The sequence below is a fragment of the Fringilla coelebs genome (assembly GCF_963513975.1).
Source record: "Fringilla coelebs genome assembly, chromosome: 22".
NCBI classification, from domain to species: domain Eukaryota; kingdom Metazoa; phylum Chordata; class Aves; order Passeriformes; family Fringillidae; genus Fringilla; species Fringilla coelebs.
This window is the reverse complement of record NC_140048.1, coordinates 4,679,786-4,707,627: the sequence shown is the minus strand read 5'-3', so window position 1 is coordinate 4,707,627 and position 27,842 is coordinate 4,679,786. Positions and strand designations below refer to the sequence as shown.

General features: G+C 52.5%; 2 protein-coding genes across 14 annotated transcripts in view; both read left to right on the top strand.

Moving 5' to 3' along the window:
• Positions 1-212: 212 nt before the first annotated feature.
• ECE1 (endothelin converting enzyme 1) lies at positions 213-12,612 on the top strand. Of its 4 annotated transcripts, none has more exons than XM_084220282.1 (18): positions 213-348; positions 3,397-3,483; positions 4,402-4,543; positions 5,250-5,462; positions 6,767-6,891; positions 7,172-7,384; positions 7,476-7,667; positions 8,193-8,335; positions 8,421-8,535; positions 8,746-8,856; positions 9,103-9,201; positions 9,316-9,393; positions 9,775-9,878; positions 10,081-10,191; positions 10,320-10,387; positions 10,464-10,654; positions 10,744-10,839; positions 11,106-12,612. In XM_084220282.1, the coding sequence occupies exons 1-18, from the start codon at positions 346-348 to the stop codon at positions 11,280-11,282; spliced, it is 2,268 nt and encodes a 755-aa protein (XP_084076408.1). In that variant the 5' UTR covers positions 213-345; the 3' UTR covers positions 11,283-12,612. The 4 variants fall into 4 exon arrangements, with proteins under 4 accessions (XP_084076408.1, XP_084076411.1, XP_084076409.1 ...); XM_084220285.1 differs by lacking the exon at positions 213-348 and adding an exon at positions 2,301-2,356; XM_084220283.1 differs by lacking the exon at positions 213-348 and adding an exon at positions 2,846-2,962.
• A 5,245-nt stretch (positions 12,613-17,857) lies between these two features.
• Positions 17,858-27,842, top strand: part of EIF4G3 (eukaryotic translation initiation factor 4 gamma 3) — a 142,696-nt gene continuing 132,711 nt past the window's right edge. For 8 of the 10 annotated variants that reach the window (XM_084220110.1, XM_084220105.1, XM_084220103.1 and 5 more), the window contains exon 1: positions 17,859-18,472. In XM_084220110.1, the coding sequence (XP_084076236.1) occupies positions 18,306-18,472 (167 nt within the window). In that variant the 5' untranslated portion in view covers positions 17,859-18,305. Of the gene's footprint in view, positions 18,473-19,818; positions 19,836-27,842 lie in introns of those variants that run through there. The other 2 variants (XM_084220107.1, XM_084220111.1) reach the window with 2 other exon arrangements.

The window sequence follows — 27,842 nt, the reverse complement described above, 5'->3', positions numbered from 1 at the left end:
TCGCGCTGGCACAAGCGGCCGCCGCCGGGATCTCGCTTTGCACGCTCGCCCCGGGACGCCGCATCCCCTCCCGCCGGGGAGCCGGGGCTGCCTCGGGGGGATGCTGCCGGCAGCGCCGGGGCACGTGGGGCCCCCCAAACGGGGCTCGGGGCCCCCCGAAAGAGTTAAAGGAGGCGTGCGGGAAGCCCGTCCCTCCGCGGCCCCATTGGTTTCCCATCCCAGGTACATCCTTTGCTCGTCACCCTCGCCACCCTCGCTAGGCCGCGGCGGCGTCACGAGCGGTGCCGGGGCTCAGCGGGCGCTCGCCCCATCGGGGCCGGGGCCGGCGGGAGTGGGGTGACGGCCATGGTGAGTGGGGGGGCCCAGCGACACCCCCAAAGCTGGGGGTGGTTGAGTGGGGGCCGCTTGGCCGAAGCGGGGCGCCGGGTGATGCATCTCCCGTGGGATGCTCTTTGTAACCCCAGAGGACCCCCCTATTGCATCGCGGGGGACCCCCCGGCATCTCCGCGGGACCCCCTTTCGACCCCCGAGGGACTCCGTGAGACCCTCACTGGAACCTTAAGGGATCCCCCATAGCATCTCAAGGGACTCCCCCCTAAGACACCCCCAGGGACCCCCGCTGCACCCCCGAGCACCCCTGGGTGCCCCACTTGGGCCCCCCCGCCGCGTTTTCTTTGTGGCCAGGGGGGTCACCAGGTGGAGACCCCAAAGTGGGTGCCCCACTCTGGGTGCCCCCTCAACCCCCCCCTCCACCCTCAAATCCACTCTTGACCCAGACCTGCGGGGGTTCGCACCGTGTTTCCCTCTGCAGAGAGAGGGGGGCGCCCCCCATCCAACTAAACCCACTTTTGTGGGGCTGTTTTCGAACACCCCCAAACTGGGTTGTACTCCTCCCTAATTTTTTAACCCTTTTTTTGCTGCTTTTTAAGCTTTTCACAAAAAAAAAAAAAAAAATCAAACAACTTCATCTGCAGTCAGGGCTCCCTACAAAACAGAGGGCTCCCCCAAAACACTTTCCCAGCACCCCCGATTAACACCGGCACCCCTGATTAACACCAGGAGTTGCTAATTACCCCTGGACATCCTCATTAGCAAGCTGAGCCTCGCTGGGCGCTGGCTGCGGGCTGTAGAGGTGCGGGGGCACCCATGGGTGCCGGGGCTGGGGCGGGTGGGCACCGCTTTGCCAGGCGGGGCTTTGGGGGCGGATTGGGGGGCTCAGGGGGCTCAGGGTGGAGTTGGGGCGTTGGAGGGGCTGGAGGGAGGCGAGGAATCGCCATGGCGATCGTGGCCGCGGTTGCTCCGAAATGGCGCCCGGATGGGAATTGAAAGCAGGCGGCGGAGCTCGGGGTGCCCGGTACCGGCCAGGGGCTCCCCTGGCGGGGCAGAACCGGGCGCTGGGGGCCCCCCCGGGCCCACCTGGGGGTGTGCGGGCTCCGAGCACGTGGGGCTTATTGTTTATAGAGCGGATGAGCGATTTGGGGTAAAAGCAGGCTATTTAATGCTGAGATTTTTATAAGTTGTAAAGAGAGTGAAAATTCCTTGCGCGGGGAGTTGGAGTGTGGGTGTCCCCCACCCTGTTGGAGCGGGGGGAATGCATTTTTATTCGGATTGAAGCAAATAACGGGTTGGAGGGGGGAGGTGTATGACAAAATCTACCCCGTTTTGCCCCACAAAAAGGGGTGCTCCTGCTTCACCTGCTGGAGAGGATGGGGAGCACCCCGAGGTGCTGCTATGGCCCCAATATGAGGGATATGGGTGTTAAAAATACCTCCCGGGCATGATTTCCCCACAAATTAAGGATGCTGGGGGTCGACCCCAGGACCACTCGGGGGTGTTTTGGGGAGCTCGGGCTCAGTTTTGATTCTCTGATGGCTGGTACAGAGTTGAGCCAGCACATCTCTTGTGAAAGGAGAACAGAAAGGGATTCTTGTTTTGGTCTTTTTCCTTGTTTTCAGGCTGGGGTAGGAGGGGTGGGGGATCGCTGAGGGGAAAAAAGATTGCATTTCCTCAGGAAATGGAGTGAAAGCTGGGATTCCAGGAATTTGGTGTTGCAGAGCCGTGGGGGCTTCATGGATCCCCCCCCCCCACCGCGTGAGCGGGGATTTGGGCCCGGAGTTGCCAATTTCAGCCATGTGCGAAGTACTAAAATAGGTGGAAAAAAGTGAAAGGGGTGGGAAAAAATAGGATCTAAACAGAGATTTTCCTCACGATAAAATCTTGCAGTTGAGGCTCTTTCGCCTCACGGTTCTCAGGCTCCAGGCGGGCGCCTAGGGGAGATTTTGGGACTGCAAACAGCGATTTCGGTACAACCAAGGAGGGAAACCACCTCTTTGTTTTAACCCTTTTTCTTCCCCAGGTGGGTTTTGTGCTTAATTAAACTGAGGTTGGGATTTGGGATCCGGGGAGAGGCTGAGACTTGTTATTAAGTGTGCAAAGGGAGATTTGGGAATGCTGCTATTGGAAACAAGGCTGAGAACCGGTGCTTTCATTCTGTCAGGAGAAATCGAGGCACGGCTGTGAGGGGTTTGGATCAACTCATGCCTTTGGGATTGATGGCAGCGCGATGGGGACATCCAGATGGGTTTAAATCCCCTCCCTGCTCTGATTGCGGGTGAAGGGTTGTGAGGGGTGCTGCTCGGGCCATCGGTGGCAGGGTCAGGGTGGATTTTGGGGTGCTCAGCCCCTCGGTGAGGAGCGGAGGGTTGTTTGTTCCATCGGGAGACAATCCGGCTGGATGGCAGGGCAGTGCCAGGGGGAAGGAAACAGCGGCGGCGGCACGATAAGGGCCGGCTGCCAACCCGTGAGGTTTTCCTTGTTTTTCTGCCGGGGATGAGATAAGAGCCGGGCACAGGCACAAGATAATGCCCGGGGGACACGGCGCCGGGAGGGAGCCCGTCCGCAGCTGAAATTCCTGGTGCTGTCGCCTTTGGGTGCTCGCAGGGATTTCTCCGGGTGTTTCACGGTGCGCGGGGTTCGCAGATGGGGCGTAGAGCGCGGGCGAGCCGGGAGTGTCAGGGAGAAAAGCCATTTTCTCTGCTGCCAGCCTTTCCCAGGTGCCTGGCACTCCGGGGTTCCCTGGCACAGGGGGGTCCCTCTCCCTGCTGCAGGGCGGAGGTGGATCCGGCTTTATTCCAGGCTGAAGGGGAGGTTGCACAACCCGGCCCCGGGGGAAAGCGAGGCGGGTTCGGGCTTTGCTCAGCTCTTGGCTCCGGCCCTCTTTGCTTTCCATAACCATCCTCCGGCGTTTGTGTAGTGCTTTACTACCTCAGAGCCATTCGGGATTTTGCTCCCTGGAGGAGGAGGTGGCTTTAGAAGGTGTGTAAACCTTCCTTCTCCTTCATCTTCTTCCTCATTCCCGGGCCACTGAGCACGTCTGTTGCTAATCTCCCTGTGCAGATGTCGACCTACAAGCGGGCGACGCTGGACGATGAAGACCCCCTGGAGTCCCTTGGTGATAGTGATGGATACCCCAATGGCTTTCAGGTATAGCTTCATATGTCTTTTAGGGAGGAAAAAGGGGATTTTGTGTCCTGGCAAGCAACAAAGGGGGTGCAGAAGGGTTTTCTACCTTTGCTCAGTGTTTGGGGGGTAAAGTCCAGTGTGGGCAGAGCCACGTTGGCTCCTGCCACTGCTGCCCTTCGCTCCCCTTCTGGCACAGGGAGCCAGCAGGGCCATATCCTGCCTGCACTGTTTCAACACTCCACCTCTCAGATTTTCTGCTGCCAAACCCCTTCCCAGCATGGCTGGGGTGAGCAATTATCGAAGCACTGGGAGTTCTGTCCCCACACAAAAGGGGATTAGGTTAATTCCTCCCCAAGCAGTGGGAAAGCAGCTTAAAGAGGGCTGAGGGTGGCAAGAAAAAACCCCACCGGTGCCAGTGTCCAGCCTCATGGAAAAGGTTCAGGTCTGGAGAGACCCTCTCTGTCCTGGCCCCAATCCCAGCTCCATCAGTCTCTAGAATGGTGGTTTCTGCCCCAAATGTGTTTTTACTTTTCCCGGCGGGGCCATCTCCGCTTGCCGTCACATCGAGATGTTTCCTGGGGATGTTTTTTGGCTGAGTGGGAGTATCCTGTTGAGGCATTTTTTGATGCAGCCCCCACCCTGTCCCAGTGCTGGCAGTGGGGACGGGGACAGCTGTGGGGTTATGCTGTGCTCAAGGAGGAGTTCAGGGTGGCACGGGACAGCAGGTGAGCCCTCCAAAGCGCTCGTCCCGCTCCCTTTCCTGCCATTGTGCCGCCCTTCCTGCCCTGTTTCTGGAAGGCAGCTGCTGCCTTTCCCAGCCCAATCCATGACGGATCCCTTGCCGGGGCTAAATTTCTGCTGTGGGCTGTGGGAAGCAAAATGGGGGCTGCGTCAGTGAGTTTTTCTGCCAGCGGGGAGACGACGCTGCTTTTCCCGCAGGTGAACTTCCGCGGCTCGCGGGGCAGCCGGGGCTGCTGGGCCGAGCGGACGCGTGCCGAGAAGCAGCTGGTGGTGCTGGTGGGGGTGCTGGCGGTGCTGCTCGTAGCCTGTCTGCTGGGACTCATCTTCCAGTACAGAGCCAGTAAGTCCTTTGCTCATTTTTTGGGGGCCAAAACTCCCAGAAAAGGGAGGATCCTGGGCTCAGCCTTTGCCTGTGAACATCAAGGCAGAGCAACTTATCCGAGCAACCAGTGGGGATGGTTTGTTCAAGCTTTGAGCAAACAACTGCACAGGGATCCTGCCCCCTTGACCAGAGTGGGTTGCTGGGGAGTTCCCAGAATGCAATATTTGGTGCAAGGGTGGAGTGCTTACCTGCACTCCTCACCTCAGGACAGGATTCTTGGGTATCAAACAGGATGTTGAGGTGTCGGGTGGGATCTTTGGGCTCAAGACAGGATGGTCACCTGCACCCCTTCGCTCCAGGGTGAGATGCTCAGATGCAGGATAAGGTGTTTCTCTGAACCTTTATCTTGGAACTTGATGGCTGAGCACAGGATGGACTGTTTCTCTGCATCCTTCACCCCAGGGTAGATGACTGGGCACTGGGCAGGATCTTTGGGCATAAGATGAGATGCTTGCCCTGGGATAGGATGATAGGGCAGGATGCTCAGACATAGGTCAGCATGCTAGTCCGTATTGCTTGCTGTAGAGCATGGTAGTAAGGTACAAGGTGGGATGCTCGGGAACCAGGTGGGGTATTTGCCTGCATCCTTCAGCTCAGGGCAGGATGCTCTGTGGTGCCACTGATTCTGCTGCAGCAGAGAGCTGAACCTGTCCCTGTCCCCCAGGGCCACCTGCTGTGTGCCTGTCGGAAGCCTGCATCTCCATCACCAGCTCCATCCTCAGCTCGCTGGACCGCACAGTGAATCCCTGTGAGGACTTTTTCAGCTACGCCTGCGGGGGCTGGATCAAGGCCAATCCCCTCCCCGATGGTCACTCACGCTGGGGCACCTTTAACAACCTCTGGGAGCACAACCAGGCCATCATGAAGCACCTACTGGGTGAGTGCGTGGGAGCGGTGGGACCCCGCCATGCTCAGGGGCCCCTTTGGGTCCCGGGGATGCCAAAAACATCTGCATGGAAATTCAAGTTTGGAACTGACCTCCAGTGTCAAACCAGTCTGTGACACATGTGCTGTGAGGACATTGGGAAACAGATCCTGGCTGTGTTTACTCTCCTAGATGGTGCTGAGATTTTTGACTGTGGGATTGCTAGTCTGTGGTGCTAAGTAGGGAAAAGGCCTCTGCTCTGTAAACCCCATGGTGGCATTCCCAGGAGCTCTGAAATTCAGGATGTGCCCTCCAGACTGCGTCCAGAGGCTGTAGTGCCCCAGTATCACCCCAAGGATAAGTGTTTTTCCTGTGCTATAACTTCCAGCCTTTGTGAGTAGCCTTTTGGGGGGCTGGCTGCTAGTATGGCCATTTTTGGGGGGCCAAAACTCCCCCAGCAAAGGGAGGGTCCTGGGCTCAGGCTCTGCGTGCGAACGCCAAAGCAGAGCGGCTTATCCGAGCAACCGGCGGGGACGGTTTGTTCAAGCTTTGAGCAAACAACTGGCTCCTTATCAGCACTTTCCACTGCGCCAGGGCTGATTATCTGGAAAGAGAAGGTTTGGGAAGACTGTTGTCTTTTGAGAGAAAGGGGGTGGCGCGGGAACAGCTTCGTCCCTGGCTTTTCCCGCAGAAATCTGGCGCTGGTTTTACCAGGAGAAGAGACTGGGCCTCCGGCCAAGTGGTCGCGGTCGGCATTTCCTTGAATTCCTTGGAGCTGAGGGACCTTTAGTTAATAAAACCACACAGCTGGGAAGCCAAAGGTGCAAGCTGTGTCATCAGGAAAATAAATTAAAAAACCCCAAAAACCCTCTGGGGAAGCAGAATTTTAGCTGGGGAGATGAAAGGAAGGTTTTGGAGGCAGAGGAGAAAAATGGGTTTATTGTTCCTTTTTGCAGGAATAAATAATACAGGTCTGGGGGCACCAGCACAGAGGCAAGGGCAGCACCCGGGGCTGGATGATGCTGGGAATATCAGAGCTGCTGGAAAAATAAAAATGCTTTTTGTTTTTTCTTTCTTTATCTTTTGTCCCCAAAGAGTTGGAGAAGTCACTGTGGGTGGGAAAGGAGAGGGGGGGCAGGAGGCCAGGAAGGGATGGGGCCAATGGGATGTCCTTGGGGGCATGGTGGGGACTACTGGGACAATCCTTGGTGCCTCTTTGGAGCCTAGCCTTGCCCAAAATGGGGCTGAATCCTTCTGGGTCCAGCAGATGCCCATCCCTGGAACCCCATGTGATTCTCCCTGGGTACCTCCCACAGAAAACACCACGGCCAATGTGTCCAGCGAGGCAGAGCGCAAGGCACAGCGCTATTACCAAGCCTGCATGAATGAGAGCAAGATCGAGGAGCTGCGTGCCACCCCGCTCATGGAACTCATCCAAAAGGTTTGTCCCAGTCCTTGTGGAAAAGCCATCTTCCCTCTGCAAAATGGGGGGAGAAGCTCAGTCATGGGCAGTCCCAGCACCCTCCATACTCTATTCTTGGTACTTCCTGCAGAAGAGCATCCCTCAGGTCAGGCAGGCAGAGGCAGGGATTTATAATCCTATAATGGGACTTTTTAGCCCCCTTGCAAGATGTTTCCCCCCAGGATGGATATGGAGGGGATATTGAAGCAATTTCAGGTGGTTGTTTCTTACTCAAAAGTCGTTTGATGTCTGTCCCCAGCTGGGTGGCTGGAACATCACAGGTACCTGTGCTGGTGACAACTTCAACGAGACGCTGCGGGAGGTGACGGCGCATTATCGCACCTCGCCCTTCTTTTCCGTCTACGTTAGCGCCGACTCCAAGAACTCCAACAGCAACGTCATCCAGGTGGATCAGTCGGGGCTGGGCCTGCCATCACGGGATTACTACCTGAACAAGACGGAGAATGAGAAGGTGAAGGTGTCGGGGGAAATGTGGGGTGGCTGGGGAGATGCCGTGGGTGGGTGGCACCTGCCGTGCTGATCCCACCTGTCTGACTGCACAGGTGCTCGCTGGGTACCTGAACTACATGGTGCAGCTGGGGATGTTCCTGGGAGGCACCGATGAGGAGTCAACGCGGCAGCAGATGCAGCAGATCCTGGACTTTGAGACAGCCCTGGCCAACATCACCATCCCGCAGGAGAAGCACCGGGATGAGGAGGTCATCTACCATAAAATGACAGCAGGAGAACTAAAGGTAGGAATGGAGCTGGCGAGCTTCCCCATTCTGCTGTGGTTTGGGAAGTGGGATGGACGGGTGGAGGTGACGCAGCTCCTCTGGGAATCCTGACACCAGCTGACACAGCCTGGGAAGCTCTTGTGCAACAGTTTGGCCTCCGTCCTCCTTGGGGAAATCCTACCCTGACCCTTCCTCCCAGCCTCTGGACCACCCCTGGGGCCAGCAGCTATCTTACCGCAGCACTTATGTCCTCCTGGGACTGCTGCCCTTGGACGTCAGCCTGGCCACCTCCCAGTGTCCCCAGAGGGACTGTAACTTGTGTCAACATCTCTGACAGCCACCCCACTTTCTTCTCCTTCTTTGTGGGAGGAAATTGTTTACTCCCCTTCAACCTTTCAAGGATGCTGCTGTTATAGGAACTGGCCTCTGCAAAATCAGTTGAACTCATCACATGGGGATTGATACAGGCAATTCCAGCTCAAGAAGCAGCTGCCACCCCCTGCAATGGTTTTTAGGTCCATAGCAGCACTGTGGCTTTTGCAGGAGCTGGCACCGGCTGTGGACTGGATGCCCTTCCTCTCCACGGTCTTCTACCCTGTGGAGCTCAACGAGTCAGAGCCTGTTGTGGTCTATGCCAAGGAGTACCTGGAGCAGGTCTCTGACCTCATTCTGGCCACGGATAAGTGGTGAGAACCCCCAGCCTGTACAGAGACCTGGGTACCCAGGGTGGGCAGGAATGTGCTGCTGCCTACTCACCTCTTCTCACCATAGTCTCCTCAACAACTACATGATCTGGAACCTGGTCCGGAAAACCAGCCCACTCCTTGACCAGCGCTTCAGGGATGCTGAGGAAAAATTTATGGAAGTGATGTATGGGACGAAGAAGGTGAGGGTGAAGTCCTCTGTGCCCCAGAATCACCATTAAAATTGTGATGGCTTTTTATCTCAAGGCCCCCTCACATGGCATCCAAACAATGGAGATGAGGGGCAGCTTTTGGGGTGGCAGAGGGTTGGATGGGCCAGGAGGAGCAAGGGGTGGGAATGTGGAGGGCTTTGTTCCATGCCACCACTGATGACCACCTCCTGTCCCATGCAGAGCTGCCTCCCGCGCTGGAAGTTTTGCATCAGTGACACGGACAACAACCTGGGCTTCGCTCTGGGGGCCATGTTTGTCAAGGCCACCTTTGCTGAGGACAGCAAGCAGGTGGTACGTCCCCAAGGCAGTGCGAGTCCCGGTGCTGGGAAAGCCTCTGCAGTGGTGGAACTGTCAGGGCAGACAATGTTTCTCTGTCCACTGTGTTGCATTCGCTATGCATCTCCGCGTGCCGGGTTTTTCACCATGTGTTGTCTTGGCCTCCCAACCTCTTCTTCCCTGTGGTGTAAAGGTCCTTGACCTCTCTGGGACAGGAAGCCAGCTCTTTGGACTGAGGCTGTGCTGCCTTGTTTTGTCTAGGCGGAGGAAATGATCGCAGAGATTAAAACTGCCTTCGAGGAAAGCCTGGAGACTCTGCAGTGGATGGATGAAGAGACGAGGAAATCAGCCAAAGAGAAGGTGAGGCGCTGGTGGCTGCACTGTGGAGAGAATGAAGGTTGAGGATGGTGTAACAGGGTGAGCCTGTCCTCTGTCTCTGGCACTGAGAGCACTCTGGTCCTTGTCATCTTCCAGGCAGATGCCATCTACAACATGATTGGCTATCCCAAATTCATCATGGACCCCAAGGAGCTGGATAAAGTGTTTAATGATGTGAGTAGGTCAAATATGTCCCCTGGGTTTTCTATAGGAGGTACAGGATGTGTCTGTATCACCATGGCCTCAGGGCAGCCTTGAACCTCAGGTTTCCTCCAGAAGGGTCTCACTGATGTCCTTGGCCCTTCTATCGGGACTTCTCAGAGAGCTGTGGGTCAGTCCTGGGGTGGCTGAGGCTCTTGGGATCCCTGCCTGGGAAAAGGAGGAGCTGTTTTCCGTAATGGTGATTCATTTCCCTCCAGAGACTCTACAGATGTTGGAGAGGAGGAGAAACAGGAGAAGCCATAACTCTCCTGGCTCTGGAGGCTCAGACATGACTGAAGGGAGGAGTGGGGCTGGGCGATCACCACACACTACTCACGCCTTGTTCTTTTGCAGTATGAGGCTGTGTCCGACCTCTATTTTGAGAATGTCATGCAGTTTTACAACTTCTCAGCCAGGGTCACGGCTGACCAGCTCCGGAAACCGCCAAACCGGGACCAGTAAGTCCTCTGCTCCACTTCCCTGTTGTACTCAGTGGGGAACATCAGCATATCTGGAGCACTGGGATTTGGTGTCCACCAGCCTGTGCTGGTTTTGAGGAGATAAATTTAGGACAATGGCTTTGCAACAAAAGTGGATGTTGTTGGAGCAAACACTGGTGATGGCTTGTGTTGCCATGTTGCTGTGTTTGTGTTCCTGCAGGTGGAGCATGACACCTCCGACAGTCAACGCATATTACTCTCCCACCAAGAATGAGATTGTCTTTCCTGCCGGCATCCTCCAGGCCCCCTTTTACACCCGTGCGTCCCCCAAGTAAGAGCCATGGGAAAACAGAGAGGGCAGGATTCCCAGCTTTCCTCCTATATCCAAATCTCTGGCTAAGTTTCATGGCTGTGGAGAGCAAAAGCTGCTTTTTTAACCTCTGCATTACCCTCCTACAGGTCCCTGAATTTTGGTGGGATTGGCGTGGTGGTGGGCCATGAGTTGACACATGCCTTCGATGACCAAGGTATGACCACAGCCAGGTGGGTGGGCAGCTGGCGGGGTGGCCAATATGAGATGAAGAATCCACTGTGTTTTTGCAGGCCGGGAATATGACAAAGACGGCAACCTGCGTCCCTGGTGGAAGAATTCCTCTGTGGAGGCCTTCAAGCATCAGACAGCATGCATGGTGGAGCAGTATGGCAACTACACTGTGAACGGTGAGGCAGTCAATGGCAAGCACACCCTCGGGGAGAACATCGCTGACAACGGGGGCCTCAAGGCCGCCTACCGGGTAGGACCACAGGGCTGGGGAGATTCAGAGTGGGACATGGTGTGGTGGGATTTGTGCTGTCTCCTGAGCCCAGTGTGCCTCATTTTCAGGCATATCAAAACTGGCTGAAAAAGAATGGAGATGAAGAAACACTCCCAACTCTCGGCCTCACCAACTACCAGCTCTTCTTTGTTGGCTTTGCACAGGTACATGTGGTGACCTTGGGAGGGTGGGCACACAGATTTTTGGAGGTGGAGCATGCCCAGATGGGGTTGGGAGGACATGATGGCAAAACAGAGTCCTCCAGAGATGATGTAGTGGATGGAGAATGAGATTGGGGTGGTGCTGGTTACAGAACTGCATCTTGAGCTGCCTTGGCGCCCATCACGCAGGCAGAGAGGTTGGATTCAGCACCAGGCTGGCGCCGTGGTGATGGGTGTCAGTGCTCAGGCCCCTTGCCCTCTCTTTGCAGGTGTGGTGCTCAGTTCGCACACCAGAGAGCTCGCACGAGGGGCTCATCACTGACCCCCACAGCCCCTCACGTTTCCGCGTCATCGGCACCGTCTCCAACTCCCAGGAGTTCGCAGAGCACTTCAGCTGCCCCCCGGGGTCCCCCATGAACCCCCTCAAGAAGTGTGAAGTCTGGTGATGGGCGAGTGCCCTCGGGAACCAGCGGCTGGTTGCTTTGTCCTCTGCCAACAGCTGGGCTTCCCCAGTCCTTTGAGGCTCAAACCACTTCTCCATGCCACGGAGAGCCCGACTCTTCAGCCGGAGCAGTGTCTGTGCCCCTGGCATTGTCCGAGGTTCAATCCACTGTGAAAACTCCTCATTCCCCTGCTTGTTGGTGAAATGACTTCGGTTTGGGGGTCTTTTCTTTCCCACCATGACCGGGCCAAGTGCCAAGGCACAGGCATCTGTGGGCACTGCCTGTATTTACACACACAGCGCTCCAGCCTGACCCACCACCCGGAAAGCCTCTCTGTTTTGGAGGTGATAAAGGGAGCCCCCAGCAGTGGCAGGTTTGTCTGCGTGTCTAAATACACCTGATGTACCACCTTCTCTCCAAAGATGCGCACATGAGGGTGGAAAGTATTTTAAGATATATTTTTGGGGCGGGGGGAGGGGAAATACATATATTTTTTTCATGTGTTGTGGAATACACTGGAAATTTTCAGGGAAAATGCATTTAAAAGCCTTTTTTTAGTAAAAGATTAGTATATTTATTAATTTTTTTTACTTAGTGCAGCCATAGGTGCAGTACCCTCTGGTGACAGTCCCTTGGCCAGGGAAGCTGGGTAGGGCTGTGGATATCTTTCCAGTCTTGGATCCTGTGTTTCTCCAGGAGGGACTATCCTTAGAGGATGCTGATGGGAAAATTAGGGACAGCAGGCCTGGGGACAGGGCTGGAGGATGCTGCAAGTCAAAGAGGCTGTGCCGGGATGCTGCAGCTCCTGGGATTAGCTTTAATTTCAGAGCGTAAAGGGAAAAATTGACGTAACCAAAGATGTAACCAAGGTGGTGATGGGGTGGATGAAGCATCCTGTTCTCCCTCCTCTCTCCTCTGAAGCCAGGCCAGCCAGGATTTCCTGGCCTTAAAGCTCCCCAGACAAGTGCAGGCAGTTCCTGCCACTGCTTCTCTCATGCCAAGCCTGCCCTCTGCCTGGGAAACTGCAAGCCCCAAAAGCACCATGTGCCCCCAGAACTCTGTCCCTCCACAGCTGGTTTGGCACCAGTGTGAGAAGTGATCAGGATGGGGCTGAGGGACTTTTTTAAGGGATGTTTTTAATACTTGTTTTGAGGGGAAAGCACTGACAGGAGCTCAGGTGCTGTGTGTTGTCTTCTTGTTTTAGACAAAGCAGAGACATAGAGGGATTTTTAATATTTATATGTAAAGGGAGGGATGGAAGGGGCTGGGGTTTTGTAACTATTTTTTCACCCTATGCGTGAGGCTTATTGTAATTGAAATAATAAATACTTTTTACTGGATTTGGAGTTGATCATGACTCAAATTTTCTTATAAAAGGAGGGTCTGCATCCATTTATTTGTGCTCTTCTCCCTGTCTACACCACTGAGACTATCCTGTGCTGACAAAACTGAGCCAATGAGGCTTTTCCCAGCCCGTGCTTGGTGACCGCTGCCTCTCTTGGAGGCTAAATCCAGGGGTTTTTGCCCAAAAACCTCACTCTCACTGCAGGTGGCTCTTTGCTTTCCATCTCTATGGCATGGCCCCACACAGCTCCCTGGCAGGGAGGTCCTTCCCAGATGCTTTTCTTTCCTCCCGGGTGAGTTTTTGGCTGGTTGGGCCGCAGTTGGATCCAGCAGCACAGGCCCTGTGCAGGTTTCCCTCCAAACTCCCTTATTTATGGCTTGGTGATGCTGGTGGGATGCTGCCAGGTCCATAACAGGCCAACATTTATTCTGAGCAGATGCTCCATGGCTTCATCAGGCTTGCCCAAAAAATGCAAGGCAGGACCTGGACTGCAGGATCCCTGCAAGCCTCACCCCAGCACCTGGCAGGGCTGATGGTCATTAACCACACCAAGGGCTGGGTATTCCTTTGCTATTTAACCTAGGAATTGTTATTGGGGGCTGGATTTGGGGCAAAACTAGAAGGCTGCAGCCTGCTGGTAGCAAACTTGGGAATACAGAGTGTTTCTGCTGCTGGCACGGGCAGGACCGAGCCAGCAGTGAGCTGGGGACATGGGTGTTGCATAAATAAGACATTAAAATACATCTCTGACTGTTTTTACCGGGTTTTCTCGCCCAGATGGAACCAAAGTGTAGTGATAGCACTCGCTTTCTGCTTGCACGACTCGGTGTGAGGCCCTCAGTTTCCTGCAGCGCTGAGAGCAGCCGTGGCCGTTGCTTTCCCTGAGATCTGCCTGGAAATGGCGCAAACCCGCAGAGGGCGGTGGAGCCGAGAAAATCGCTGCCTGCACACTCCAGTGCTTGGCTGGCAGGAACCAGCGGTGTTACCCGAGTCCTGTTTTGGTCTGGATGTGGCCCCACATGTTTAAATTGTGGTGGAATACCTGCATTCCTAGGGAAAGAACAGCGTGGGTGTAAGGCAAAGAGGAATACAGTGGGGCTGGGGTGAGAGGGTGTTTTCCCAGCTGCAAAAGAGCAAGGAAGGGAGCAGAGGCGTCACATGGAGATGCTGTTAGAAGTGGTTTAACCATCCAAACAGGAAACACTTTGGCTCTCTGGGACTTAGTTGCAGGGAGGGAGCAGGCAGGTGATGGCTCAGGGACAACCCCAGGGCAGGAAGGACTTTGAGGGTGACCATGAGCTGTGTTGTGGTAGGGGACTCCATGGTCAAGGCTGCCCGTGCTGGGCGCAGGTGGAGGGAGTTTTCCTCCCTGGGAGGCTGTGGGCACAGGGAGAGCGGGCAGGAGGTGAATCATCCCAGTCTGTGCCAGCACCTGGTGTGGGCTTGCCTGGTCCTGGGTGGTATTTGCTTTATTTTGTGCCCAGCTGTGCCCTGGAGGGCTGAGACGTTGTGTGCCGAGGGCTGAGCCCGGGCAGGGGGAAGAATGGGGAAAGCGCCAAGCAGGACCTTTTTGTTTTTCTTTTTTTTTTTTTTATGCTGGGTGGTTTTTTTGTCTGGAGGGTGTTGGAAGAGGAACAGTGCGGGAAAAGCAGGAGAAGCCAAAAGAGGGAGGTGCTGCTGTGCTGTGCTGTGCTGTGCTGGGTGAAAGCAGCCACCTGGAGCATGCTGGAGCTTACAAACAGAGCTGGAAATGGGGGCTGTACATAGGTTTGGTGGGGCCAAGACAGTTGGTGAACCCAAACATCTGAACTGTCCCTCTCCTTCCTGCTTTGTTCCCTCCAGGTAGGATCTGACCCCTGACACATCACAACAGTACTGAGGTCACCTCGTGGAATGACCAGATTTTAGGGCCAAAAGCTTCCCTGAACAAGCCATACCTTCCTGAAGGCAGGAGGATGGGAAGTGAGAGGTGGGGAGCAGGTTTCTAAATCCCACCTTGCAGCTGGGACCTGCTCATTCTGATCACTGAGTTTTCACTCAGAGCCAAGCTGAGTCAACAAGAAGGCTGTATCTCCTCACTTACTCCCAGGACCATGACTTTGCGCTTTACACTTTCCTCACTTTACATTCTTCTCTTCACGAGCATCCCTTCAGGGGATACCCCACTCCTGTATTTTCTTAAGCTCACCAACAGCTCCAGCATTCTGTGCTGTGGGGTTGTGTCTCTGCTGTGGCAGGTACACGAGAGACTGGTGGGACTGGAAAAAGGGCTGGTGATACTCTGAAACAGGAGCTCAGCACTGTAGGCTCCAGCTGCCCACGGTGACACATCGGTTCCCAGGTGCTAACAGAGCTAGCAGGAAAAAGAGGAGGAAAAGCAAAATGGAGAGGCAGCAAGAAGGGTGTGAATCCAGCTGGAACTCACTCAAGCTCCAAAATCTGCAGGATTTGCTGGCGAAATTGTCCTACGTAAGGTAGAAGGGAGACATATATGCTTTTTCTCCTCAGGAAAAAATAAAAAGAAGGGAAAAACATGGCTGAGGAGAGACTTTGACTCTGGAAGGGCTTTAAGGCAGAGTTGGGAGCCTGGCTCCTTCGCCTGGCCAGCACATTTTGGAAGCTTCAGCAGACAATATGGTGAAAATGCCATTTTTTTTTCCTTTTTAAACAGGCAAAAAGTGTTATATCCAAAGATCCTGGAGTTCGGAAGCTCTTTTGCAGCTGTGTTTACAGGCAGCTATTTCTGTAGAACAGAGGCAGCCATGGATATCAATTTGCTTTTGAGATGAATTTCCTTCCATGCAAGGGAGGGTAGCTAGAGAGGGGCTGTGCCAGGAGGTGGTCATGGAATGGTACCAGCCACCCCAGAACACACCTTCCAAATAATAATATCCAAGTCTTTACCAGCTGTGGAGGGAGAATTGTCTTCCCAGCAGAAGAGGTGTGCTGTGAACACAGCAGCTCTCTAGGATGCTGGGAGATATATTAGTACCTGGGCAAATCCCATACTATGAGAGAAGTTCCTCCTTTGACTCCCATTTTTGAGGAGTGGAGGGGAACTTGGCCTTTCTTTTTGGTCCTCCTTATTTCTCTCTTCAGTTTTCCTGGTGGGGAATTAGTTAATATGACAGGCTGAAGGCTGCTGAGGAAAACTGACTCAAAAAAACAGGCACAGCCCCCTCTAAATATTTGTTCCTGTGTTCAGATAGAAATATTCCCCAGTCAGGACTTCTTTGCAGGCTGGCAGGGGTTGGTTGGGCTTTTTCCCCTCAAAAAGAAATCTCAGTGTTTCCTATTTCCCCCTATTTCCCACAGGCAGTGTGAGGTATGTATGACCTCACCTCCTCCCAGGTATTTCCCTTACCCCATGCTGAACAAAGAGCACAGAAAGGGACACTGAGCAGCACATGATCACCTTCCCCTGCCCCACTAATGCCTGCTGGCACTGCAGGAGGTGGCTGTACCCTCCGGGTAGCGTGTGAGTAAGTGATAAAGTATTCTAGTTGCAGGGCTGCTTTTAATAGAGACCTGTGTGGCAGCTCCCAGCTTTCCTTCTGAGAACACACCTCAGAGGAGGGAGAGCTTTTGGACCCACTGCAATCCTTGGGTGTCCTAAACCTGCCCTGCACAACCCCATTGTTTGATAACTCAGAGTCTGACTCCAAAGGGAAGATATACTCAAGACCCTTCTATTATCTTTTGCCCAATGTGCTGAGTTCTGCTCCAATGAACAACACCCAGTCCAGATTCTCCAGCGTTGGATTTATATTTGAAATTCAAAATTACTTCTCTGCATATAAACAAGACCATTGCACAGACAGGGATGGATGTGACTACTCAGGTAGGTTTTCTTTAGTGCACAAGACTTCTCTCAGCTTGTGGTTGTACCAGCTACTCTCCAGGTGCCTGAATACACCACCATGAGAGCTGCTCACTTCAGTAAAAGAAGCTTTTCACGTTTAAGAGTTTATTTGTGATTGAATTAAAGCATTATCTTCCTCCTAAACTTGCAGCTGCTCAGAATTTGCAGCAGGCAGGACACAAATAAGCTCTGGGAAGGTTTCCTAGAGCAGCACCCCAGGCTGCTGACTGGGGCAGCAATACCTGTGGGCACAGCGAAGGCGCAGGGAGCGAATCCCTGGGACGTGCGGCGCAGCAGGAACGCTGGAAGGTGCCAGCGGGTTGGAATGAGCCCTCGGCAGCCAGCGGCGAGGCAGGACAAGTCAGGACAATCTGGCAGCTGCCGGAATCTGTTCTGAGGTGCTTTTTATCTCCCTGAGATGGTACAAACCACCTTGGCCGCTGCCAAGCTCAGGTGGTGGCCGTGAGGAGGGTTCTGCAGGTTAGGTGTGAAATGGTGAACGTGGTGGGGGTGGTCTGGCTACCCAGGGAGGGTGATATCTTGGTGTGACCATGGGGTCAGGTGGACACATCTCCCCACAAGGGCAGGTCTGGAGGGGCCCCACTGGCACAGGTGGGCTGCCTTGGGGATCCCCGGGTCCCTCACAGCCACCCTGTCACCCTCAGGACTGTCTGTCCTCAGAGGAGCCGCACTGTGGCCCCCGTCAGCTGCCCCGGGAGCTGGGAATCGGGCCTGGGAGCTGTAGGGCTGGTAATGGAGCTGGGAGTGAGGTTTTTTAGGTAAGTCCCTTCCTCGGGCCCCTCACAGCCATGGGGGCCCCAGACTTCCATGTTGCATTCAGGGCTGCCGGCCCTCACGATGCCTCGGCGGGGCTGCGGTGCTGTCCCCTCCAGCCCCTCCAGACGCCAGGAATTGGGGCTGGGGTGAGTTTTCGGGCAGGGAAGCCCTCAGTGGGGTGGCTGCTGAGGGACCCCAGTGGCCCCCTGACCGTCTCGGGCCAACCTCACTCTCAAGCATTGCCGAAGTCTCGCCGAGCCGAGCCGAGTGTGCCCGAAGCTGTGCCCGCGCCGATCCCGAGGGATTCCGAAGATTGCCGAGAAGCTCCGAAGAGCTACGAGCGGGGCGGGATTCCCTCTTCCGAGCCCCTCCGAAGCTTCCCGAACTGCCTCCAGCCCTCGTCTTCCGGAAATAGCCGAAGTTTTCCGAGCGCGGGGGTCACGGGAGGTGCTGGGCCGAGAGGGGAGGGAGTGCAGGGCAAGGCGCTTGCGCGCGCGAAAGCCTCTCCGGAAGAACCCGAGGTTTGCCGAGCGGCGCTAGCTGACGAGCGATTCCGGAAAGAGCCGAAGGTTGCCGATCAGCGGTGGGCCGAGCGACTCCGGAAAAAGCCGAAGGTCGCCGATCGGCTCTGGGCCGAGCGGCTCCGGAGCGGCCCGAAGGCGCCCGAGCGCCCGCCCGGCCGGACAGCTGGAGGCGGCCGCAGCGCCATGTTTGATGCTCCGCTACTCCAGTGAGGAAAATCCGCCGGCATCGCCCCCGAGCCGCCGCCGCGAACGGCTCCGCTGCCCCCGGCGAGGGCGACCGCGACCCCCCGCCGCCGCCGGCTCATGAGCAGCGCGGCCTGAGCCGCCCCCCCTTCCCTCCCTCCCTCCCCTCCCTCCCTCCCTCCCCGCCGGCCCCTCTCCCGAGCCCTCCGGGAGGCGCGTTGTCACGGAGACCGGCGCCGGTGCCGGCCCGCCGCGCTGCCCCGGCTCTCCCCCGGCCCGCTCCGCGGCTCCCCCCGGCCCCGCTCCCCGCCGCGGGGTGGTGGCTGCGCTTGGCCATGAGTTTACCGCAGAAGGCGGCTTTGAAACCCGGCGCGGCGGCGGCGGCGGGGACCGGCCCCGGGAGCGGGGCGGCGGCGGGGCCGCCTCCCCCCCCGGCTCCCCCTCACCCGGCGCCGGCGCCTCACCCCAACATCAGGGCCTTGCCGCCACAGCCGCCCCAACAGTATCCTTTGCCCCGGGGGCTCGGGGGTGACACCCCCTCCCCACAGCGAGCGGAGCCGGGGGGGTGAGGGCTGCGGGGAGCCCCCAGGCCTGGGGGCGGTGGGGGGTGAGGGGTCGCGGGGCCCCCCAGACCGGGGGAGGGTTGGGGGTCGCGGGGCCCCCCAGAGCCGGGGGGGGTGTGTGAGGTGGGGGTTGTTGAGGGGTTCCCGGCTCTTTTTTGTGTGTCTGTTTGTGTGTGGGGCCCCCTGCAAAGAGGGGCTGCACCTGCTGGGATGGCGCCGGGAAAGGGGGGCCGTCCACCTACCCAGTGGGCTGGTTTGGAGGGTCAGCCCTTTCCAGGGGTTCCCTTTTCCCCCTCCCCCAAAGCAGCGGTGACCCCAAGGGTAAACTTTTAATTATAAATCGTTCTTCAGTTTTGCTTCTGGTCCTGCCCAGGTAAGTGCTTTGGTTTTGTTGTTTTTCCAGGCGAATATAAACCCAGGGTTTTTTTTTTTTTATTTACAGCTGGGGACGATTTTCATGTGATTTATTTTATTTTATTTAATTTTTCCTACTTGGCTGGTGGGAATAAATCTCAGGTGGAACGTTTCACTGAGCAGCTTTCCCTGCCAGGCCACGCGTGATGGGGAGGAGGAGCAGGCTCCCACTCCCCAAAATCCCCCCACCAAAGCGGCCGCTGCTACAAAGAGAGGCCGGCGGGGGCTGCGAGTGTTTTTTAAAGGTCTTGGGTTCTGTGCTGCGAGTAGGCCCCGAGTCAGGAGGGAAATACTGCAGGGATCAGCAGGAAAGTGCCTGCCGGCCTGAGGTTTTGTTTGCAGCGTCCGACAGCATCCCGTGGCAAACTGGCTGTTCTCTCCCCCGGCCTCCCTGGAGTTTTGGGGGGAGTGTGACGTGAAAAACACACTTTGTGAAATATCTCCGTGCTGTGTTATCCGGGAATGGTGCAGGGACGGCCGGGAGTGTGTTTTGCTATTAATGTTTGGCGGTGTGTTGGATTTTAAGGTGGAAGCGCAGGGTGGTTTTCGTGCCGAGGGCTGTGCTCTCCGAACTGTGTTCCCTGTGTGTGAGCATTTTCCTGCTCTCACTTTCATTTTGGAGGTGGGAAAACCCAGCCCTTTTATAATCAGTTTAGGTCCATTGTTTTCTTGAACTTCCGGCAAGAATCACCCCTGCCATGACAACAAATTCGTTGCTTAAATCATGAGACTGTTGACGTTACGGATTTGTTTGGGTCAAGTGAAAACCCTTGGACGTTCTCTTTGCTGGCTGATTTTTGCCTGATTTGTGGTATTCCCTAATTCCAACCGGTGCTTTAGGAATAAAAAAAGTGGGAAGGTGCTGTCAGTAGAGTCAGTGGGGTGGTGGTAAGTAAAACTGTTGCTCAGGGAGAATTTGCTTCGGTTTTGAGGGATGTCCCAAGAGTTGGAGTGGGAATGCCGGCCAGCGTGCACTGTGCCCAGCTGATCTTCCAGCAAGGTGCTGGTTTGGCTGGGAAGGGGCTTTTTTCCCGGGAAAGTGGCACTTGGATGTCTTGACAGTTGAAGGCTGCAGTTTGCCTGGCTCTGGGGTGGTGCTGGGCTGTCCGAAGCACTTTATTCCCGGGGGTGCTTCACTGGGTGTCGCTGGGGGGGAGCCTGCTGGGTCGGACGGGGGGCTGTGCTGTTGCGGCTGTTGCTTTTGGTGATTGTTGCATGAAGCACACGAGGGATGAAGTTTGGGGTTACTCTGAGCACAGCCTAAAAACAAAAGGGCTCCTAGAGGAGCTGGGGCTGCTGTGGCAATGTGTCCTGTCCTGGGGACCCAACTGGACACCGTGAGCAGGAGGGACAGAGGGAGGGAGAAGCGTTAGATGGAAATGACAAGTTGGTATTACAAAAGTGGGGAGGTTAAAATGACACAGTTTCATTTTTATTTCTAGACATGCCTGTTTTGAAAACATTGTGTTTGACCGATATCTCTCCTTAACTCCTGAACTACTGATCTGTGCTTGCAATATATTCAAACACTTTCTTTTTGATGCTTATTTGGGTGTCCTGGTGAAGCTTATTCAGGTGCCCTGGCTGGTTTTATCCTCCACCAAAACCTGTGTTTGATTATAAACAAAAGCTGTTACCTCTCAGTGCTGCTCTGAGTGAGGCTCGGGGAGGAGAGTTCATCCCTGATTTACTGGAGTGCAGGGGGTCATCTGAGTTCAGCCTTATTTTTAGCCCTCTTTGGTTTCTTTTTTTTCTCTGTGTTTTGATACAACTGTTGAGCCACTGTTACCTCACAGCAGATAAAAGAGTTGCAGGTTTCTCTGACTTGGGCTTTTTAAACCAAAGCAGTTTCTTGCTGGTGAACTTTGTAACTTTGGAAATACCTGTGGTTTCAGACTTAATGTATCATGAAATTAAACAATATCTGTGTAATTGGAAAAAAATAAAAATTGTGTGAGAGAGAATTGTTCAGCATGTGAATGTAACAAAGCTTGAGGGAGGGAAAATTAAAATACAGCGGGAAGAAAGAATTTTTTAAGAAATTAATATTTTTTGAGAGAAAGAGAAGCTGGAAAGTGATGGACATGAAGAGCAGAAATGTCTGGATGTGAGATTCATTCTGTTTCCTGCTAAATAGGAAGTTATTTGAGCTGCTGTAAGACAAGACAGACTTGTGAGGAATTTCCTTAACACAGTGGCTTTAAGAAGTTAAATTTCTTGTGTAAAAGTAAGTTGGGATAATTCTGTGGCTCTGGTGGTGGTGAATACTCAGCCAAACCTGATTTCAGGAAGAAATTGTGCTCAGAACTTGTCAGTATGGGTAAATCCTTCAGTTGGAGTCTGACCCTTATTTGGGTGGAAAGGACAAGTGAGGGTGAAATGACACACAGAAGGGATATTATAAAAAGTAAATCCCAATCTGCCCTCCTTGGCTTTGACTGCCAGACTGCCTCTGCAGGAGAAGTTCAGTGAAGTCTGGAGTGAGACTTCTTCCATAAAAAGGTGCAGTAACAAAGGTGCTGCAAGGGCACTGTGGGTCTTTGTGGTTTTACCTCAATGGTACTTCTGACACATGTCACACTCCACCCTGTTCTTTACTCTCCCACTTAGGAATGAAGTATTTTTTTGTGTGTCTTACATTAAGCTGTTCTTTTAAAAGTCCCTGTGCTGTGAATAAATTTTGTGGATCAATATAATCAGGTCACCAGTTTCTTCCCAGCCTAGATGTGGGCAAACATTTGCTTGTAAGGGACAGCCAGGTTGATGGATGGCACCTGGGGTGACATCCCCAGCTGTTGGTTAATGTGACACTGTTCAGTCAGAGCCAAATCAGAGCTGTCTGCAGCTCAGGGCTGGTGTCAGTAGGGTTTTGTTTTCTTTTCCCAACTTTCTCACCTTTGGAGGGAGTTCCTGGTTGTTGATGTGCAGGCACCAGTAAGCTTGACTTTAATCTGTCCCCGTGGCTGCTTCCATATGGGATTGGGCATCTCTGAAAAATTGGGTGTTCCTCAGGCTATTGCAGGTTGTGGCAGGCTCAGGATGAGTGTCAACAGACTGTTACTAATATTTTTTTTTCCTCTTCTTCCTCCTTGTTAATTCCTTTTCCGAGAAGCAGAGAGGAAGGATCGGTGTTTGGGGGACTGACCTCTGTGAATTCCATCACTGCTGTGCAAGGAAATGTGTGTTTTGCTAACATTGCCTCAGTAATTTAGTTTTAATTTTTCCTGCATTGTTCAGCTAACTGTGCTGTAGTCCCTTTCAGGAAGTGCTGTGCTCATTCCTGCTGTGTTGGGTGGCATCTTCTGGATGCAAGCTGCTTCCCCAAAGCCCAGAAGGACAGCAAGAAATACAGTATGGCATTGAGGAATGTCTGAGGCTGTGTGGGAAGTTGGGGTGAGTTCCTGGCAGTGTTTGCCCAGTTGGGATGCAGGCCTGCCTTGGAGATCTGGTTAAATCAAGATTCTTGAGGAGGACTGGGTGTGTGGGGGTCTCTGTTGTCTCTCCATGAACCAAGAGTTGAGCTGGAGGAGAAAGTGCCCAATAATTTTGCCCAGCAGAGAATTTGCAGCATGCACCGAAGGGTCAGGGTTGCCATGATCCCCTCCAGAAGTTTGGAGCCAATGCCACCTTCCCTCTTTTACTTCCATTTTGAGTGGTGTTTTCCCAGACTACGTGAGGGAGCAGTTCTGTGCTCTCTGGAGTTTGTTGATGAGTTTGGAGTTGAAGACAAGGCATTTGGAAGCTGCTTGGGCACAAAAGTCAGCTTGAAGAGCGTGGTGGTGGCTCTGGTGTGAAGCACTCCCTGTGCAGCTTTGACACCGGGCGGAGGGCAGTTGGAAACCTCTGCCAGATGCCAGTGGCAGCCACGTGGGAGGAAAGTGTCGGGAGCATTAGGGTCCCCAAAGGGAAGGAGTGGTGAAGGGGGGAAGGAGGGACCAGGCTGAGATCAGAGGTGTCCCTTGCTCTCCGTGTTTCTGAGTTGAGAAGGCAATGTTCTGAGGTCTCAGCTGCATGAAGGGAAGGGGGCAGAGGTGTTGCCTGGGAAGTGTTTCTGTTTAGAAGTGTTGAAGCTGTGGAGATCAAACATCTTGGGAGGGTTGGAGCAGATGAGCTTGGAGAAGGGACTTTCCCTGCTGCTCTGTGGTGGTGGTTCCTCTGCAAGGGAGGAACGAGCACGGACTGGGGAGCGTGTTGCCAAAAAATAAAGTGCCTTAAGCCCTCTCTGCCATCTCCCCTGTTGATGTTCCTCAGCCTTGGCACATCTTTCAAGCAGCAATAGCTTTAATTTATTTAATGACAAAAGCTAATCATGTTAGAGTGCAGATATGTCACTTTACCAGCTTTATAAGATTTTTGTGGTGAAATCTCTTGGAGAAAATCATTCTAAAAATGTGATTTCAAGTGGCTTATTTTCTTCTCACATCCAAGGACCTGATTGTGTATGTTCTCTGTGTTCTCTGGCAGAAGTCTGTGGGAGAGGGTTATTTTATCCATTTAAATATATGTGTATTTAATGAGCAGCTCTGATTTGGGATCAGAGTTTGTGTAAGAAGTTGTTGAGAGAGTAACAGGAGACTCAGAACAAATAACTTTCCTTTTTGATGTTGGGATATAGAAGGATGTTAATCTGTTTTTTATTGTTTTATCTGTGATGTCCATCATTTTCAGACTGAAAGGCTTTTCTGTTAGCAAACATTGGGATGTGTTGAGCTGGTGCATTTGCTCCACTTTTGTTTAGTAGTAGGAGTCAGCAATGAAGATCTCCCTTTAGAAGGCAGAGGTAACCTATATTTTCTTTTTCCCCTAATCCAGCAATTTCAGGGCTAGTCAACTGTCAACTTTAGTTGTGTGTAAATCCGCTAATATGATTAGAGTTGCTGGAATTTTTACTCTGGGGAATTACAGATGGGGGTAATATCACTGTTTTACAGGCATTGCTTTGGTAGGAAACTTTATCTGTGACTTGAATGTGGTTGCTGGCAATTGCAAAAGCTTTTCTGGAATGAATGGGGAAGAGAAAACTGGTGTTTGTTCCAAGGCATGAACATGTGGGGGGAGGAGTCGTGTGCCCTGTGGTCTGGAGGAACCAGGGGAAACTAATTTTTCTTCTTGTTTTTTAAGGGAATACAGTCGATGAGACTCTCATGGTGCTGTGTTTTACACTTGCTGCAATTTCAAGCACTTCTCTGTATAACTTTCCTTCCCAAACCCTGGACTCCGTTTTGTCTCCCAAGTAGGAGCTGATGATGTGGAACAGCTGGAAGAAGAAAATAAAATGTGTTCTTAAAAAAGAAAAGGATCAAAGGGAGGAGAGCAAAATCAGCTTTTAGGCTAGTAAAATTTTCTGGTGCATGTTATTCCTCTGGTTTTTTCTTTACCTTTGGAAGGTGTCCCAGGGCGCACTCCCTCTTTTTGGAATAGGTGATGGCACGCTGTTGCTGATGGGACTTGAGTCAAATTGCTGCTGGGCATGTAACTAGGTTAATGGGACAGCATGATTATTTTTTTTTCTTTCCTGAAAGGAAAATTACACGCTCTGTATTTCGATTGTACCTGAGGAGTTGTTTTTACTTTTGTTTGCTGTGTAGTTGAGGTGGAGAGAAAAGGACAAGTTTCCCCATACTGAGATTGTATCAGGCTTAAATCAATTCTGCCACCAAAAATAAGATGTTTCCATTGTTGCTTGTAACAACTTGGTGTTTCCTTTATCTACATGAGAGTTGAAATATTTCTACAGTTTTAGATAGGCTTGAAAAAAAAGCCAGGTAGCTTCCAGAATGTGTGTCTTGGAAATAAAACTTATCCCGTCCTCGACCGATCCTGGTAGCGCTCGCTGAGTCTGTTGGTGGTGTGTTGAAATGGGTTAGGACTTGTCGAGGTGCAGCGAGCAGCTGCTCCTTTCCAAGTGCTTGAGCTCAGCAGGAATGAGGCTCCCGTGCTCTGGAGTAAGAGTACCTGCAAGGAATAGCTGTAAAAGTTGGAAGCACAAAGACCATCCCTGCTTGTAGCAGAGGAGGGGACTGAATGTGGTGGGAACAGAAATTTCCCTGCCAGCTTTGGAGTTTGCTCTTGTTGCTGTGAAAACACTAAACAAGGAGGAATTAATGCAGTTAAAGGTCTTAAATAACACAGATTTTCCTAAGTTTGGAAGGTAGAAACTAACATGTTGCAGGGCTGCTCTGTTTTAGGTTGTCAGATGATGACTGTGTGTTTGTTTTGATTTACACGTGAGAGTGACTGTGAGTTACTGAGTTAGAGCAGTCAGAGGAGTCTGATTGCAGTGTCTGTGTCACTGGTGATGGGTGAAAATCCATTTAAGCTAGTGCTATGGCTTTGCTAATGGTGGTCTGAAACTGATTTCCTTCTTTTATGTGTTATTAATAAGTTGTAGAAGTTACTGTGCCTTGAAACTGGCTTTTCCTGGGCTTATTTTGTTCTCTTGCCAAAAGGCAAAAATGAGAGAAGTCTTTGGTCTTTCAGACCAAGCAGGAGGCTCTTTCTATGTGCATCAAAGGGAAAGACTTTTTTAGTGATGCTGCTTTCAGCTTTGTTTTTTTAGTCAACTCTGTTCTTGAGAAGGCTCCTTAAGCATCCTGAGGAAAGGACCTTTTAAAAAACACCCAGTGCATTTCTACTGAGTGGTGAGACCTAGCCCTTCTGTCCTGGAGCTGCCACGAGATCTTCCACACAACTGTCAGGTCTGATGTGAAATTCAGACTGGAATCTGGCCTGAAGACTTTCTGGAAGTCTTGAATTCCTGTTTGGGTTGATGTACAGGCTGCATACTGGACACTGGGTTTTGTAATGTGCAGCTGAATCATTGGGCTGACTCAATGTATTATGTTGGAAAGGGAACTCAGGGTTCTTGTAGTTGAGGGTGAGCAACCTATAGCAGTTGTTTGGGGGGAATTCAAGAACTGAAACCAAAAAAACATTTAAAACCTGCTTATTGTGACTTTTAATGTGAAATTCATGGTGCAACTCAGCAGCTTTAGTATGTCAAGGCTCATTTGGAAGGTGCTTTTGGATGTAGTATTTCTTGAGCTGGTGAGACATCTTGAGTTCTACTTGCTCTGTATAATACGAAACCAGCTTCAATTTGTGTCACCCTTTCTCACTAGTGCTCACACAGTTATAAATACTTGTCACTGGACAGTCTTTCTCCAAATATTCAGTGTTTCTGGGCTCTGTGTTTTGTATTTTAGAGTTGTGAATGCAAATAATCCAGCTGTCAACCTGTCCATCTTGAGTTTTATGTTTTCCTTCAGTGTTGGGTTTTAAAGTTGATTTCAAAGTGCCTTTATGTCTGTCCCTTCAAAAAGAAAAAAAGACCTAATTTTTGCTGACATGCTAATATCACAAACCCTAAGTTTCAATGAGTTTAAGCTGTTTGCCTTTAATTCCATTGACTGCCTTTCCAAAACACTTTTTCAATTTTGAAAAAGTTCATCTGCACAGATAAACTCCTCTATATTTCATTATTTGGTTGTGAGGTTGTGCACCACGTTTAACTTGAACTGATTCCCATTTTGCCCCAAATACCCCCTCTCATGGCAGCGGTACCTGGCATCGCCGGCAGTCACCGAAAGAGTTGGCCCTTGGCACAGCCCCCTCCCTGCCTCGCTGCAGCCAAAGCACACTTCATCCACTCAGACTGATGTTAGGAGCATTAAATAAATGAATGAATTGTACTGTCACCAAATTCCCATCCTGGCAGCCAAAGAACATGAGAGTTTTATAGCCGGGCCCCCTGTCCAGAATGTCTTATTGAATGCCCAGGATGTCAGGAGCGGGAGCAGTCAGCAAAAAGTTTTCTGGTGAAATGTGTGAGCCTTACAGAGAATTATGGTGTGGAGCGCTGTAAAAGCTTGAATTACCAGACATCTGATGCTCCAGGATGAGTATTAATCAACCTGGGAAGGGCGTGGAGAAAGGAGCTGGAGCACAGCAATAAAACAAGGGAGCAGGACAGACACGGAGAGCGGGGAGAGCTGTGTCTCTATTGTCAGGTCAGCTCTGTCTTGTTGTTTGAAAGGAGTTTTTGGGGGAAGAATGCAGCCAGGCTTGGAAGTGTTGAAAGCAGGGATAACTCTTGGTCTCCATCAGGGAGTTTGAGGTCTCACTGGTTGAGCTAAAACTCCTAAAGGTCACTGCTGCTTTGGAAGCTCTTGGAAAAGTCTGCTGAACTTCCACCACTGGGAGGAGAGGGTTGCAAATATTCCCTCAAAGGAGGAGAATTCACTCCTCAGGCTTGGATTGCTTTTTCTTGTGGTCTAGCTCCATCCTTGCTTTTATGATGTTGTGCTTAAGATGGTGTTTCTGCTTAGGAATGGGAGACAAAAGATCTGTATCATCCACACTGGCTGCGGGTAGGTCTGAAATGTCTCTGGAATGCGGGGAAAAAGGAGGAAGATGAAGTGTGTTCCAACCAGTTTGGGGAACTAAATTGCACTGCAGCCCCTGATAATGTCACAGGTGCTAGGGATATCCAGAAATGCTTGATTTGATCCATTCCTGTTCTGCAGTGTTCCAAAACATCAGCATTTAAGGGAAAAATACTTCTGTCATTCTTCCCATCCACAGTGTTGGTCTTAACTATGGTTAATTTGAAAAAAGGCTGCTAAAATAGCATTGGTCACCAGCAAAGTCCTCAGAGCTTCCCTGTCCATGCTTAAGGTGGTGATGGCACTTGTGGCTGTGGTGGTGAAATCCAAGTGTTTGGGCAGTGTTTGTGGGTGGAAAGCTCAATTTTAAAGCCCTGCTGTGGCTGTGGAGGTACTGCAGTCTGAAATCAGCACAGATGGGGTTTATGCTCCTCAGAAAAGGAGCCGTGGTGCATGGGTTGTGCTGATGGTGCAGATAGGCCTCAGCAACCAGGCTGGGACAGGTCTTGAA

What these genes read in the sequence shown, in the direction of transcription:
- ECE1 (XM_084220282.1), top strand. An exon ending in GATACCCCAATGGCTTTCAG is followed by an intron (nt 3,484 to 4,401) that starts GTATAGCTTCAT and finishes CTTTTCCCGCAG; the next exon opens with GTGAACTTCCGCGGCTCGCG. An exon ending in CATCTTCCAGTACAGAGCCA is followed by an intron (nt 4,544 to 5,249) that starts GTAAGTCCTTTG and finishes CCTGTCCCCCAG; the next exon opens with GGCCACCTGCTGTGTGCCTG.